The following is a 17,215-nucleotide window of genomic DNA, read 5'->3' as shown; positions in this document are numbered from 1 at the left end:
TATGTAGGTTTCTGAACATTTTTCGATAGTAAGTCCCTGACTTCACGTAGCTTCGAACTTGCATTACGTTATTTATATATATTTTTTTATATGACTGAAGATTTCAGTGAACGTAAAAAACCTGCAGAATTCCAGCTATCGGTATTATCGCAAATACAATAAGGTCGAGTTTACTACCCATTAACAGAAACAGAAAAGAAAACCACTAACAGAAAAGACCAATAAACCAGAAAGTGCAAATTGTTTTTATTGTTTTATGGCAGTGACCTCCAAAAATGTGCTTTAGTAAAATGTGAGCTCGCGTGGAGTAATAATAGTGAATTTTCGCCTTAACCCTGTGAAGTTCTTTACAAAAAAATTTTCATTTTGACCGTTATCACTGTGCCAACTAAGAGAATAAGTGACAGTGGTACTAATAAATCTATCAAGAAAAGGAAAGCGATCAAATTCGATCAGAAAATTAAAATAATAAGGATGTATGAAAATGGCCAAACATTAATAACATGTATCGCACAGAATTCAATTTGTCAGTGGCCACGATGAACACAATAAAGGAGAAAGACAATACAAGAAGCAGTCGGCACCAATGAAGGTCAACTATAATAATAACCAAGGCTATGGCTATGAAATACATATCAGTTTTACAGTTCAATAACATGCGCTTTTTCTTCCTTTTATGTTTTCTTTTTTTTGTTTGTTTTTTTGTTTTTTGGTTTTTAGGAGCATTAGCAACTAAGGCCATATTGCTCCAAGATTTGCGGTGGTCATTCCCCGACTTTTCCGCATCCTCCGTATTTGGTGATGACGGGCTCGAACCCCGGTCTAATCAAGAAGCGCGTGCTACACACTGCTGCTCCTTCCCACCTGGCTACGGAGGCACCTATGTTTTCTTTTCTTATGTGCCACTCCGGCTACTTCACCACTGTCCCCAGATAAAGTTTTTAATTGAACTAATTAAAAATATATAACTATTTTTTTGGCGCCTCCGTAGCCAGGTGGGAAGGAGCAGCAGTGCGTAACACATGTTTCTTGATTAGACCGGGGTTCGAGCCCGTCACCACCAAATACGGAGGATGCGGAAAGGTCAGGAAATGACCACCGCATATCCCAGAGCAATATGGCCTTAGTTGCTAATGCTCCTAAAAACCAAATAACAAATAACTATTTTTCTTCATTCTTCTAAGGCTATTATGTAGTTTTTGTAATTTTGGCACATCAGGGATATAGTAGCAATATTTTATTAGTCTTTCCTGAGTTATGTGAAACTTGACTTACGTAAGAAATAACCGGGAAATCGATTATCCGAGAATATTTTTTTACCATCTATCCCGGAAAATTGGGAGTCTACTGTATTTGAGACAAATGTTCATTATGTTACAAGAGTATTTCTATCTGTTTTTTTTTTTTACTTCGTATATCTCGTGAAATGTTGGATTAGGAAACCATGAGTGATAGAATTTAGTCATTCGCTTTTGTGAACCCAATTTTCCATGGTATACTTTATTCTCTTCATTTCATATTGTTTAGTTTAGCTCCAGATTCGGTAAGAATAATATCAGCCCAAAACTGCAATTTATTGTTTCCCTCAGTTTCTTATAGTAAAATGTCAACAAAAGAAGCAGCACTAAAATGGGCAGAAAAACAGGATGAATGTGATATAATCAAACTGATATCGTTAAGGAACTTGGGATTTAGTAGCAAAAAAAAAAAAGTCACATTTATTTTTAAAAATTACTTTAAATTTTTTTCTATATAAAATTTACAGTAAAATACCTATCCGAATATACATACATATGTAAATGTGCAAATTCAGGTATACGTTATTATTTTTTTAATTACGTAAATTTGTTTTCTTCACAATATTTAGTCTTTTTCTTTTACCTTAATTTTTTTTTTTTTTTATGAGAACCCCAAACACGAGAGGTATTAGAACCTATAGTACTTAGTACCGTGCTTGGGTTGGAGGTTGAGAAGACGAAAGAAGATATTTGTTGACATTGGACTTGAACTTCTGTAGATTGTAATTTTCAGGAAATATGTATGAAGGAAGGTTGTTCCAGAAAACGGCAGTTGAATGAATAAATGAGGAAGATGAAAAGTTAGTTCTGTGGGTTTGAAGTTGGACAGTAAATGGATGTTGGCTGGTGGCGGCACGTGTTCGGACTGTTTTGAAAGAGAGAGCAGGAATTATAGAAGCCAAATCAGAAGAACAGTGCCCATGGAAGTATCTGTAGAAGAGGCATGCAGCAGAAACAGTACGTCTATGAGAAAGCAAGTGGAGAGATTCTGTTAAAGATGAATCATTAATTAACCTAACTGCCCTCTTCTGAATGGAATCAAGAAGCCTGAGAGAGGTTTTGGGGGCACCACCCCAGATGTGGGAACAATATTCCATGGCAGGGCGGATTTGCGATTTATACAGAGTGAGCAGCTGTTTCGAAGAAAAGTACCGCCGAGAGCAAAAGAGAAAACCAAGTTTTTTAGATGCAGAGGAAGCAATATTTGTAATGTGCATGTGCCAAGAGAGATTAGAAGTCAGGGTAATCCCCAAAAGAGATATATCATTTTGCCTAGAAATCGGAGTGTCACTAAAGGTAAGCATAGGAGCAGAAGAATCCTTTTTGCGAGATATAAGACAAGACTGAGTTTTAGAAGGGTTGAAATCAACTAAGTTGTCTTTGCCCCACTGGAGAATTACCTGAAGATTGGCATTTAAGGAATTGGTAGCAGATTTTCAAGAAGTTGAAGCTGATTGAGCAGGACAAGGTTTCTCAAAATGGAAAGTGGAATGCAATGTGCTATCATCAGCAAAACTATGGATAGGATTTCCAGTCAATGGAAGAAGGTCATTCATATACAAGAGGAAAAGAGTGGGGGAAAGAACTGAACCTTGGGGGACACCGGCATTAGTGGAGAAGTTAGAAGACAGAGAGCCATCTACCATCACCCTCAGTGAGCGATCAGAGAGAAAACTGGATAACCAATTACTAAAAACAGTTGGCAAACCATAAGATGGAAGCTTGTTTAGAAGACCTTTATGCCAAACACGATCAAAAGCCTTTGAGATGTCAAGAGCAGCTACTTGTGTTTCACCGAACCTTTCCATTGAATTAGTCCATAAATGGGTAACATAAGCCAGAATATCACCAGTGGATCGACACTGACGGAATCCATACTGGCGATCGTTGATCAGACGAAGGTTTCTAGGTAGTTTAAGAGTTGGCGGTTAATTGATTTCTCCATTACTTTAGAAAGAGTAGAAGTAATTGCAATGGGACGATAATTGGATGGGAGGGATTTGTCACCCTTTTTAGGAACTGGCTGGATATGAGCAAATTTCCAAGCAGAAGGAAAAACACCTTTGGAATAAGAAAGTGAAAAAAGGCGGCAAAGAATAGGAGTAAGTTCAGGAGCACAGGTTTTGAGAACAAGCGGAGAAATACCATCAGGACCTGGTGCTTTCTTAGCATCAAGATTCATCAAAATCCTTCTGATATCCTTTTGACGGAAGACCACAGGAGGCACTGGATGGAGCGTGTTGGGAATAGTGGGAGGGGTTTTACCAAGATCATTAATACATGAGCTGGAAGAAAAATGGGATGCTAGCAGGTCAGCTTTATCCTTGGCTGAAGTGACAACAGAACCATCTGGTTTGGACGGAGGTGGGAGCAGAGATGGGCAAAAGTTGCGGCCAATAGCTTTGGCAAGAGACCAGAATGCTCGGCTACCATTAGGACAAGAAGCAAGTTTTCTACTCTTAGCCTGTTCAAACTCTAGTTTGGACTGATTAATAACTGCTTTACAATTGTTGCGAGCTTTGGTGTAGGCAGAAAATGAAACTGAAGAATTAGAAACAAGCCAATTACGATATGCAACATTTTTCTCTTGAACAGCCTTAGCACATTTATTGGAAAACCAAGGTTTTAGATAAAGGATGAGATTTTAAAGTGGAGTGTGGGATAAAGGATTCCATTCCTGCAAGAATAATTTCACTGACACGATCTGAGCAAACGTTGACATCAGAAGTTTTGAAACAGTAATCCGACCAAGGAAAAGAAGAAAAGAAGTCTCGCAGGTCATCCCATTTTGCTGTATGACCAAAGCAAAGCTTTATCCCATGGCTATTCCCAACCTCTTGTATGCCAAACAACAAGAGGTTGGGAATAGCCATGAGATAAAGGTTCCATTGGAGAAGAGACAATCACCAAGTTGTGATCTGAAGTGCCGAAAGGACCTCTCACTTCGACCGTGTACTTAGAAAGGTTGTTTGCGAGAAAAAAATCAAGCGTATTCGCTGTATGATTAGGATTGTCTGGTATTCTTGTAGGTAAATGAACAATCTGTGCTAGGTCATTAGTAATTGCCAAAGCCTCAGCATCTCGACCTGCTGGGTCGGTGTGACTAGAAAACGGAAGCCAGCTGGAGTTGTGAACATTAAAATCACCAAGGAAAATTACCTCACTGTTAGGAAAGTTGGACTGGAGAAAGTCAAGTTGCAAAGAGAGGAAGTCAAAGAGCTCCAAATGATTAGTGGAGTTGGGAGAACGGTAGAGACAACAGATGAATTTGACACAATGAGGTAGAGAGATTTTAAGCCAGAGAAGATCAAAGAGAGGAGATTCCAAATTGCCAAGTCTCTGACAGGGAATATCAGAACGGACATATGCACAAGTACCACCTTTGAGGCAAAAGGAATCATACAGCAAATAATTTGGGCATCTGAGATGAGCAGTAGTTGAATCAACCGATAACTGAGATTCTGTCAGAAAAAGTACATGGGGTTTAGCAGACTGCAAGTGGAAATGGACTTCGTTGAGATTAGAATTGAGACCCCATATATTTGTGAAATGAATTAGGAAGTCCTTGGGAGATTTAGATCTTTTCGCAGATAAGCTTGCTCTATTAGTTTGACAATTCATGGTGTATTCAATAGTAAGAAAAAGTGGGTGGGACATGCTGTATGAAGTAATGAAATTTTTGGATATGGCGTACACGTGGTAAGAATATACCCAGATCCTTGACATAACGTGGCCTCGACAATGCTCCCCACATACACACTACTCGGACTCCCTCCAATCACTATCTGGCAGAGTAGAGGTAGCAAGATTATACACTAGCTGATCCAGAAGCCTCCTAAAGAGTTATCAATAGGTTTGGTCCAGTGTACTAACTAGCGGCCGGCCTGCAAACACCATTTTAGAGCTGTACCCTCGAAATGTAAGGAATATTGGATCCCGCCACGATGTTCATAACCTCAAAAGTCATCAATCATACTGCAATTATAACAATACATTATAACACATTATAACAGAATTTATAGCTTAACAATTATAACAATATTTATAACAGCAATAATACATTATAACAGAATTTATTTAGTTATGTTTGATTATCCGGAAAATTTGGCTATCTGGAAGGGTCTGACATTAATTATTCCGGATAACTGATGCTCTATACTAATATACACTAAAATTAGTGTGAGCTGCCAAGGCCAAAACTTGCTAGTCCAGCTCTGAAGATTATCACAACAACAGTGTTTTTACTCAATCTATGAAAACTGAGCTTTGAACAGACAGCTTACATAAGAGACAAAAGACACACAGTCAGAGAGGACATGCATGCATCTACAATACTACCAAAACATTAATATAAAATACATATAGATGCATCTTATATCCTTACACAAACTTTAGAACTACAATGCATTTAACAGATTTCAATCCATCAAAAATACAGTGATTCGATCAAAATCAGAACTGCAAGAACTGCACAAACTATCACACTGAGGTGACAGAGAAGTTAAATAATATCCAATCTACTGGTTTTTAGCCAGACTCCAAATTTTTTTAAAATGATACTGGAGCTTGGAGAGATTATAATTGCATGCAGACTCACTTTCACAAGGGTTCAATCAAGGACAGATATTAAACAAGCCAAGAAGTTCTAATGACAGCTGTGCATGTTGCTTATTTCTATTAAATGATGTAATAAAGTGAGTGTATGGAGAATTTCCAAAGTACCATCTCTGTAAGCAGCAGCTTGTTGGGAATAAAAGAAAGAATGCAAATATAAACAACTTAGAAAAAATACACCACTTCATATGCAAAACATATAGCAAAATTGCATGGTCTCTTGCTTTGATTATGAATGTGCCACTTAATAAATACAAGCTCCCAAGATCTTGATTCCTCCGCTCCCCCATGAAATTGGGGCAGTTAACCCATTTGCCCCTTCCTCTCTCAAAACCCCTTATTACTGGTAGTCTTACATGGTCATTGCAAATTCTAGATGCTTAGGTCACTGGCAAGGATAACAGCACACCCTTCTTGGTAAACCTGATAATACTGGAACAAAGGTATAACAACAGAGATTCTGAAGTTGGGGCAGGAGGCATATGTGGTATCGTCTGGTACTGACAAAGGCAATTTTTTTTAAAGTCCTTACTGTGGTTGTATTTTTTTTATTATTTTTTTTTTTTTTTTGTCGACCTCAAACATCAAAGGTTATTTAGAATGTGTTGTACTACCATACTATGTGCAGGATGAGAGCAGAGAAGATACTAATAAACATCACAAAATTTTTCTTAAAAAAAAAAAAAAAAAAAGTGTTACAGAAAAATATTTAAGCATTCTTCATAGTTTTTTGTAGACCAAAACTTCAATAAACAAAACCATTTACACAGAACCTAAGTGGGTAAATCTTCAGTCAAAACGTTACTTCAAATTCAACATTAGATTACCTCCGACAAAACAACCCTCCCTACTTTTTCCAACAGAGACAACCAGAAAAGAGAATCTCCATGACAATTACCTTTGTCAACAACAGATGGCACCATAAACCAGAGGCTGCTGGCACAACTTCAGGACCAGTGCTTGCACAGCACTGTAACAGTATCAGGTTATCCAAGAAAGGAGCACTTGATCCCATCAATTCCAAGAATCTATGCATCTAGAATATGCATTGGCCATGTAAGATCACCCATGACCTGCAAGTCCTTCAGCAATTTCTCTTAGTTAAAGCTAGTCTTCTTCGATACATACTGTATTAGATATTCATCACTCTGACAAAGCACCCCAAAGGACAAATACAAAGTGCATATGTTTATATGCAAGTATAAAAATGTTTGAATTTATTTAGTTTAATAGTGTTTGGTTGATTAAATACTAGTGTTTTTCCAATGTGTTTATTATAGATAATAAACACATTGGATGTAAGGGTATTTTACACGCTAAACTAATTAATTACCTTTAATCTGTTGATTTCCATTTTCAATGTTGCAATTTCTGCTTTTTTGCATTCTGCATTTCTTACTAATTCTGAAATTTGATGTTCTAACATCACTTTTTCTTTCTCCAACTGCAGAATTGTTGCACAGTTGTTATGGTTTTTGTTCTGACTTCTACCATTAGTTGGTTTTACAACATTTTCTTTCTCACGTTCTTTGCCTCCACTAGAGTCTACACTCTCCTTACTAGCAGCTCGGCGCATATTACTAATATTACTATATTTATTTGAGCTAATCTTCCTGCCTGTGCCCAAACCTCTTGAAGCTAAAATGTTTTCTTTGTTAATAGCACGAATAGGTGTGGTTTCTAATTTGGAGCGTAGTCCACTAGGGGTTCCAACACTATGTATTTTAGATGGTGCAGAAATCTTTCTTCGGACACTAGATGAAATACTATTATTAGATAAGTTGTCATGACTCCCAGACAAAAGATTCATGCATGGCTTTTCAGAAGGATACTTTTTAGAACATGTATTATTTCCTATTTGTGATTTATCAATACCCAGTTTTGAACTATTTGTGTGACTAGAAGAGTGGCTACCATTGTTGTGTCCAGTGTTGGCCCCTCCACAAGACTTCCCACTGACTGGCCTTATGTTCTTCATGATGGCAAAAGGGGGAATTTTTCCCCAGTTTCCCTATAGCACACCTTTCATGAAACAGTTTGCCTGAAAAAGACAAAAAAATAAAATAAAAATAAGTTCCACAGATAAAATATAAGCAGATATACTAAAAAAAAACTTTTAAAGAAAAATCAGACATGAAGTTTACACAATAATGATAGTCAGTGCCAGCCATTATGAGCATTCATGGTCATTACCACATTTGTTTTCTCCACTAAAAATTTTTTACACTTTTCCCCAACTGCTGCTTATTAGTTTTAATCTTCTTTGTTTGTTTCTTTAAATTAGATGACATATTTAATAGAGGTTCTATTCAATTGCTTAAGTGGTAAAAACAATAGTTGTAGCAAAAGTATGGAGTTATGACCTTCAATACATAATATAGATAATTATAATGATTTAATTCTCTGTCAATAACACTAAACATTACTGATCCATTCACCATTAAGCTATACTGAATAGGTAGCCCATAGAAATTCTAGTAAAATTTAATACATCTGAATCAGAGTTTTGGGAGGTTGGTTTTTATTTTTTTTTTTAACTATAAATTTTTTCTTTCTTTTATTATTTTCTTAATGCAAGAATATTTGATTGGACAAGCCAACATTCTAAAATGTTAATTAACATTTAATAATATATTAGCCTTGACCACTATACATGCCACACACTGGCATGTATAGTGGTCAAGGCAAATATATTATTAAATATACTTAAATATATTATTTATTAATATATTTAATATATATAATATAGATCTTATGTATAGCTTAGCTTAATTTTCAGCACTCACCTCATAGTAATCCGCTTAGCTGGTGGAGGGTTTTACCACATACATAGTGGTTATAGGATTCTAATACTTCATGGGGATTATGGGTTTAAATTAAGTTATGGGCTAAAAAAATTTTTTTAAGAAAGGAGGGTGCACCTTCCATGGTTGCCTAATTAAATTAAATTAAATGAAGAGAAAAAAATATTTTCCTTTCCTTTTTTTCTCTTCATTTAATTTAATTTAATTAGGCAACCATGGAAGGTGCACCCTCCTTTCTTAAAAAAATTTTTTTAGCCCATAACTTAATTTAAACCCATAATCCCCATGAAGTATTAGAATCCTATAACCACTATGTATGTGGTAAAACCCTCCACCAGCTAAGCGGATTACTATGAGGTGAGTGCTGAAAATTAAGCTAAGCTATACATAAGATCTAGTTATTACATTACAGCACATAAAGACTTCTTAAAACAATCAAGAGTATATATAATATATCAAATATATTATTAAATACACACACACACACACACACACACACACACACACACACACACACACACACACACACACACACAGTGTGTGTGTGTGTTAGATAAATAAAGATTAAGCTAACCAATTATGCTTAAAAACTGAATAATGGTCATAACCTGTGGTGTTTGCAATATGTGCAATCACTAACTAAAAATCTTGGTAAATCCTTGTTATTTCATGACATTAACTTTAAAAAAAAAACATATATACATCTGATAGAAATGATTCTAAATTTGATTCAAATGTGAAGTGAATTTAAGATTAAATTAAAAATAATCAAAAGATCCCTAAAGAATTGAAGTGCAGGAGAGGTCCGCGCAGACTGGAGATGTGCGAATGTATCCCCTATTCACAAAGGGGATCAAAGGGTAACATGAGTAATTACAGACCTATTAGTTTAACTTCTGTTCCAGGGAAAATAATGGAGCCACTAGTTAAAAGAAAAGTAATGTACAATCATCTAGACCAGTGCTTTCCAACCTTTTTTGCACCAGGGCACACTTGAAAAATTATAATTTTTCACAGATTTTGGAGTGTCTATAGGGACTTTGTGAAAAAATTTATTACATTTGCATTATATTATATATATAATTATGATAAGAAAAGTAAAATATAAATACTATGGAAGATATTAAATATTTAATACTAAATTCATACAAAACTTCAAAATAATATTTTCAAATTTTTTTAATGAGAAACTTGAACTTGCTTTTGTCAACATAACATTTTCATATCAGGTTTTATTCTTGAAATGGCTACGCGTAATTCCTGATCCAGACTTTTTAATGATGATCTCTTCAAATTCTTTATAGTCACCATCGACAAGAAACTTTGTTCACACAAATAAGTGATAACAAATGGAAGAAGAGTGTCAACTGCTTTTTTTCCAATTGAAGGAAACTCCTTTCTTGCCAATAACCAAAGTTTGGATAACTCAATTTCTTTAAATTTTACTTGAAGGGTAGAATCATTTCTTAAATCTAACAGCTCTTCTTTTTTCTTTCAATGATAAATGTAATGCTGGAATTTCTAGGGAAAGTACGAATGTATTTCGAATCCAATCAAATTTTTTTTACATCAAGTATTTCAAAATAGTGATGAGGTCTTCCCTCAAACAAACACAAAAGTTACTCTACTAATCCCAATAATTCTTCTTTAGGATTTAAATTTAACACCGATTAAACATCGTTAGTGACCTGTTTTTAACCTCATTTTTCCGAAGTTTAATTTTTTCTTTGAATCTATAAACTTTGTCCATACGCGTTAGTACGTTTTTATGTGATCCTCGCAATTTTTGATTTAGCTCATTCAGGTGCTCAAAAATATCAGTTAAGTAAGCTAGTTTTTGGAGCCAATAACTATTCTTCATTAAATCTGCAAAGTAGGAATTATTCACAAAAAAACATTTTCAATTCTTAGCTAATAAACTCTTTTTTAAAACTCTTCCTTTGGACAGCCAACGTACTTCAGTATGAAATAGCAGAGAGTGGTATTCTGATCCCATTTCTTCAAGTTTTCAGCTTGGAACAGCATGACTTTAACAGCTTGGATTTTATTAAATTCACCATCTTGATAACATCATGTAATGTGGAATTCAGATCCACAGGCAAACTTTTAGATACAATAGATTCTCTGTGAATAAAACAATGTACAGTATTACCAGAATTTCCGGGTTTTCAGAACAAACTCTTGGTTACAAAACCTTTAACGCTTCCAGTCATTTCAGATGCACTATCAGTACACAAGCTTAAGCAATATTTCTATTGATATTTTATTTGTCTCAAAGTATTCATTAACCACTTTGAATATTTCATCTCCAGTAGTGTGATTTGGCAGTTCTTTACAGAACAAATAAAGTTCTTTCAAACATTTCTCTTCAATGATTCTAACTAGTGCTGTTAATTGAGCACAGTTACTAACATCTGCAGATGCATCAATATGCAATAAAAAATTTTTAGATTCAATAATTCTCTGAATTAATTTTGTTTCATGTCATCTGATATGTCTTCAATTCATCTACTAATTGTGTTATTTGAAAGTGGCACTTTTTCAATTTCCTTTGCCCCAAGCATAGTGTTAACAATTTCAATTCCGGCTGGTAAAATAAGCAATTCTGCAATTGTGTGAGGCATTTTGGATTTGGCTGCCATTTTGGCAACCTTATAACTAGCCTCTTGAGATCGATTTGATACTGTTGTAATCAAATTCATAAAAGAAATTTGCTTCCTATTTTGCATTTGAAGACACTTAAAAAAAAATTCAAATCTTTTCCTGCACATGATGGACAATTCGTGGTAAGATGCCAGCGTAGTTTACTTGGTGCTACTACTTCATTTGATAACTTTTCTAGGCAAATAAGACATATGGGTCGAGGAAGAGAAGAATTATCAGAGCATACAAATCCAAATTTGATATATTTGGTCTCATTATATTGCCTAAATAGCAACTTTATTTTTGGACTACTTTGTTTGTCCCATGAATCTGATGACTTTCTAGCTCTCTTCAAAAAGTTTCCGTTATGGGTGGAAAATAAATACAAAAGTTAAATTTGGTTAGATATAAAGTACTTAATGAAGCAATTTAATAAATATTTGGAATATCAACATTGATTTTTATTTCTAAAAGTATGCAATAACTTATTATATATCTCTTTTCAGTAGAAAAATGTGAAAGTTGGTGCAGAATAATTTGAAAAAACCAATAGGCAAAACAAAAAACAAATCATGACTAAAGTAAGTAAAATCTCATTTTTTCACATTAAAAAGCAGTGATATCGAAATCAATTTTCATATAAAAAATGGATTTTTATCAAAAGTAAGAAAAACATTATCTTATTATTTAAAGTGTTCTGCTGATTTTCTGATTATTTTTAAATTATAGAAATTTTTATTGCATAAGAAAATCCTTCTACTTTTGACTCTCTCTCTCTCTCTCTCTCTCTCTCTCTCTCTCTCTCTCTCTCTCTCTCAGGGTTACTTGGGAACTTGTTTTTTTTTTTCCTGGTGCAGCATAAGCCTCAGGCTTCCTTGCATCATATGGATATTAATAATAATAATAAATCTTTTTTTGCCTTGCATTAAAAAGATATTTTTCAAATTTAAGTTTAAAAAAAAAAAAAAGAAGAAGAAACGGGGAAAAAATAAAGTAAACGTGATTTTTATACTTCCAAAAGGTCAAACTGAAGTGCATATAAACTAAAGTCAGGGGCTGGTGGAAATCATTCAGCTATACCCACTTAGCAAAAGCAATGCCACAATTCATTCTAATTAGGCTATTATATCTTTTGTATAATAAAATTATGAACCAATAGAAGTTCGAACAGTTATACAAATTGGATTTGATTTTTTTATAACTATGAAAATTTTATAAAATTAAATCTTTCTGCAGCACAGTTGGAAAGGTCTAATCTAGATAATGCTGCCATTATACTTCAGACACAGCATAGGTTTGTTAAAGAATATCTTTGCTGACCAATATGATTGGATACTATGATACAGTCACCAAAGAAATGGAGGCAAAAAATAATTTTAATATATACATGGATTTCAGGAAAGCTATAGATACCTTTGCACATAAAAGATTGCTATACAAATTACAGCAGTGTAGTACTGAGGGCAAGTTACTGCTATCGATAAAGGGATGGTTGAGTGGAAGACAGAGTGCAAATCAATGGACACTTCCCTTTATGGACTTATATTATTAGTGGAGTTCCCCAGCATTCAGTGTTGGGCCCATTGTTGTTTTATATATTTATCGATGATATTGATGAAGGCACATCAGGTATAATTTCCAAGTTTGCAGGTGATACAAAGGTTTAAAGGGTAGTAAATGGCAGTAATAATGATATGCTACTGCAACAGGATCTAGAAAAGTTAGATAGATTGGCTAAGTACAGCATATGGGTAGCAGTAACCCCAGAGTAACATACCAACCATTTGGTACCACACTCAGGGTAGTAAAAAATGAAAAGAACTGAGGATTGGAGTTGGGGGGATAATTGTGCAGTTAGATGAAGTTCTCTGAGTAGTGCAGACAGGCTACCAGGACAGCATGGGGTTTTGTCAATGATATGCAAGAATTTTTCTAGCAGGGATAAGGAGGTCATTATCCCATTGTATAAGGCAATGATGAGGCCAAATTTTGAGTACTGCATACAGGTCTGGAAGCCTCACCTTAGGAAGGATGTGGGGCTGCTCGAACAAGTACAGAGAAGGGCAACAAGATTGGTGAGTGGAACAAAGGGGTGCTCTTACCAGGAAAGGCTTCAGTTCTACAAATTGCAGCATCTAGGGACTACACACCTGCAAGGTGATCTGATTGAGGTGTTTAAGGTTTTGAATGGATTGAGCAAGCTCAATGCTGATGCAATTCCTCTTTCTCAGACTATGCACACAAGGGGGCACAAATTCAAATTGAGGAAGGTCTGTTACAGAAAAGATGTAACTTTGCCTTTAACTAGAAGGTGGTTGATTGCTGGAACAAAACTTCCATCTGTATTGTGGTGGAAGCTGATGGCTTAAATAAATTCAATGAATAACTAGGCAAAGTATTGGGTGGAATGGATAGGTGAAATGGGATTTTTTTTTTTTTTTGGCTGATGCTATAAGCTTGATTGCTGGAACAAACTTCCATCTGTATTGTGGTGGAAGCTGGTTGAAGCTTCTTGCATCATATGCCACTATTAATGCTAGTCTGACCTTTAGTTCACGATATTTCATCTGTTCTAACAAGAACTCTGGTTGTTGTTTCCTCTAAGTATACGGAATACACAAGCGAAATTAAGGATAACTCTTTTTAAGCTTATGAAGCCATGAATGAAGAATCTCCATTTCAACAGATCATAGATTCATTACACTGATAAAAACCACTTATATCAGTACAAAACACAAGGGATCCCTCCTTGGAGTAGATGGTAATAAATTAAGTTCATTATGTTCTAACAAGAACAGATTGTAGGGAATAGGTAATCAAAATTAAGGAAAAACATGTTCCATTATTTAGTATAACTGTTTTTAGGCTTGTCAACAAACTATGAATAAAAAATCTCAATTCCAACAGATCATACTTAACATTCAGTACACTGATAAAATCACATATCAGTAGAAAACAATGATCCCTCCTCTGAGTAGATGGCTATGAATTCTTTTTCTCTGTACCTACACCAAGTAAATGAAGCAATTATTGCCTCCTTTTCATTCAAGTTGGATCCTAACAGCTGTGCTGAATTCCTTCATAAATCCAAATGAATTGTTCTTTCTTCTATAAACTGGTGTCGACTTCACTAGTACCTTCAAATTCATTATGCTTATTTAGAGAACAATCTGAATTAGGGCCTGTGCTGGAAGTATCAAAATCTTGAAGTATAGCTAAAACTGATATGGCTTCACTGTAAGGAACAACATTAATAGCTAACAGCAGATTTGGATACTGTAATGTATTAATATTCCATTATCTAATTTCTCGCATTGTCAAAATATGATTAACAGATAATGTGAGGCCCATCTGTCTTGGTCAAATTCTAACACCAAAGTAAGCATAATACACTTTCTTGTAAAAAGTCAGTCATTCTTTCTCTCTGATTTCACTGCGTAAATTTTCAAACTATAGCAGACGAAATTGGGATTGTTGACAACACCAACGATGCAAACTTATCTGGAGAAAAAAATAAATGCATTATAATAGGCTTCAACAAATTTGTGCAAGATCTAGCTGCCACGTTTAAAAAAATTAATCTCCAGGTTTGGTGGGAGGGAGGGAAGTGGCAGCATACCAAAAGTCTTTTTGGTACTATTTATGCTTTTATAAAATAGTTCTCAATAGACATTCCAGAGTATAAATGCCTCCATGAACCTAACTGATGCAACAGTTACATGTGCTACATTCAAAATGATCAGCAATGTTTTGGTGTCAGTTGCATGGTTCACAGAACAAATACAGCATTTTTTAAATCATTTTGTTACATTTACAATTTAAAACGGCTGAATACGAAATGTTTAAGTAGCTAAAAAAAAAAAAAAAAAAAAAAAAAAAAATATGTTGCAACAAAACTAATTACAAAATCCAGTATCTTTTAGTTTTCACACTATCCTGACAAAAGCTGGACATGGCTGGTTGTGTTATTATTCTTTATCATGTTTCTTCAACCAATAACATTTGTTCCGTAACAAAATGTCAATAATTAGTATCCATCATATTGCACCACTGCTGAAAATTGTACCAATCCTTAGCAAGATTCAGAATATGCCATGAGTATCATGGTACATCTAGTGGTCAGTGCCTTGAGTATGAGTATCTCGAAATGTGCCACAAGTATGAACATCTTGAAAATCTCAACCTGTTGGGGTTTTCATGTACGACTGCGTGCTGGGTGTATCAAGCTAAGTCTAATAACCAAATAATATCTGGTCAACAGCAAGGTTTTAATGGAGGCTGTTATCTTTCAAAAAACTTGTGAAAGATAACAAAAAGGCTAGTCAGGAAAATAACAACCCAGTACAACAGTGCTAACCAAAGAAGCATTTAAGAATGGAAAACTCATCATACCCTGTGTCCTGGATGGGGTATTGCATCTGATGAGTACACCAGATTACAAATCTGTTAGCAAAAAAAAAAAAAAAGCCAGTACAATTACAGTGCAATCAGAAACACCTACAATGAACAGTGGAGGACTGAAATAAACATTACCAAATCTGACAAATCCTGATGTTTCACACTGCTGGGAGGACGAGTCCTTGGACTCATCCCACCAGGTGTCAATAATGCAGACTGCCGATAATGGTGTGGGAAATATTTTTGTGGGGCATATTAAGCCTCCTTGATGCCAGTGGAGCAACATTTGGATGCCACAGGTTATCTAAAAATTGTTTCAAAAAAACATGGCTGCTATCCATCTACAAATGGGTTACTTAACAAATAATAATGTGCCATATAACAAGGCCAAAACTGTAAAGAACTGGTTCTGGAAATACAAGAGTGAATTCGGCCTACTGCAGCTTAAGTCACCAGATCAATCCTGTGGGAATTGAAAACTGAGGGATGAGGTGGAATGATCCCTTTAGAATAAAGATCTGTAATCAACCATGCAGCAACTGTGAGATGCAAATGAGTCAACATGTTGACTCAATGGAGACAGGCTACCAGAACAGATCATGGGGTATTGTCAATGATATACAGGAATTTTGCTAGCAAGGAAAAGGAGGTAAAAAAAAAGGTAAAGTGCAACCATTATCAACCCACTGCAGGATGGAAGCCTCCTCAACAATTCATGCTGAGGGAAATGGACCATAATCTGCCACGCTGGTCCAGTGCGGGTTGGCAGATCAACCGTATTCAGCAGTCAGGGGCATGAACCCCGGTCTACTCAAAGAGCGTGTGCTACTGCACTCCCGCTCCTGACCACTCGGCTATGGAGGCCATTATCCCTTTGTATAAGGCAATGGTCAGACCATGTCTTGAGTACTACATACAGGTCTGGAGGCCGAATTTTAGGAAGGATGTAGAGTTTCTTGAACGTATACAGAGAACGGCAACAAGATTGGTGAGGGGAACAAAGGGGATCCTCTTACCAAGAAAGGCTTAAGTTCTGCAAATTGCAGTGGCTGGAGACTAGGCACCTGCAAGGTGATCTGATTGAGGTATATGGGCCTTGAATGGGTTGAGCATGCTGAATTCTGATGAGATTCTTCCACTTGCTCAGATTGCGAACCTGAGGGGACATAAATTCAAATTGAGGAAAGACAGTTAACATTAGTTGAGGCATATGATGCCAGAAAGCAAGCTTATACAGCATCAGCCAAAAAAAAAGGCAGTTGTAGAATAGATCTGCAAAAATTTGCCTTTAGCCAGCAGGTGGTTAATTGCTGGAACAAAGTTCCATCTGTCAAACCATTCCATCCTTTAGAGGGAATGGTTGTGCGATTTTTTTTTTTTTTTTGGCTGTTGCTACATAAGCTCATAACACTTGCTTTCTTGCATCGCATACCTCTATTACTACTACTAACTACATCC

The 17,215-nt window shown here is 35.6% G+C and overlaps 1 protein-coding gene across 2 annotated transcripts in view; it reads right to left on the bottom strand.

Moving 5' to 3' along the window:
• The window catches only part of LOC150088728 (cytospin-A-like), a 382,988-nt gene that overhangs the window by 220,798 nt on the left and 144,975 nt on the right, over positions 1–17,215 (bottom strand). For both annotated transcript variants that reach the window (XM_090370880.1, XM_090370881.1), the window contains exon 2: positions 7,246–7,953. In XM_090370880.1, the coding sequence (XP_090227006.1) occupies positions 7,246–7,890 (645 nt within the window). In that variant the 5' untranslated portion in view covers positions 7,891–7,953. The remainder of the gene's footprint in view (positions 1–7,245; positions 7,954–17,215) is intronic.

The sequence above is a fragment of the Mastigoproctus giganteus genome, chromosome 3, assembly GCF_048544385.1.
Source record: "Mastigoproctus giganteus isolate SK-2022 chromosome 3, ASM4854438v1, whole genome shotgun sequence".
In the NCBI taxonomy this organism is placed as follows: domain Eukaryota; kingdom Metazoa; phylum Arthropoda; class Arachnida; order Uropygi; family Thelyphonidae; genus Mastigoproctus; species Mastigoproctus giganteus.
The sequence above is the reverse complement of the archived record's forward strand: the minus strand, read 5'-3'. Positions and strand labels throughout refer to the sequence as shown.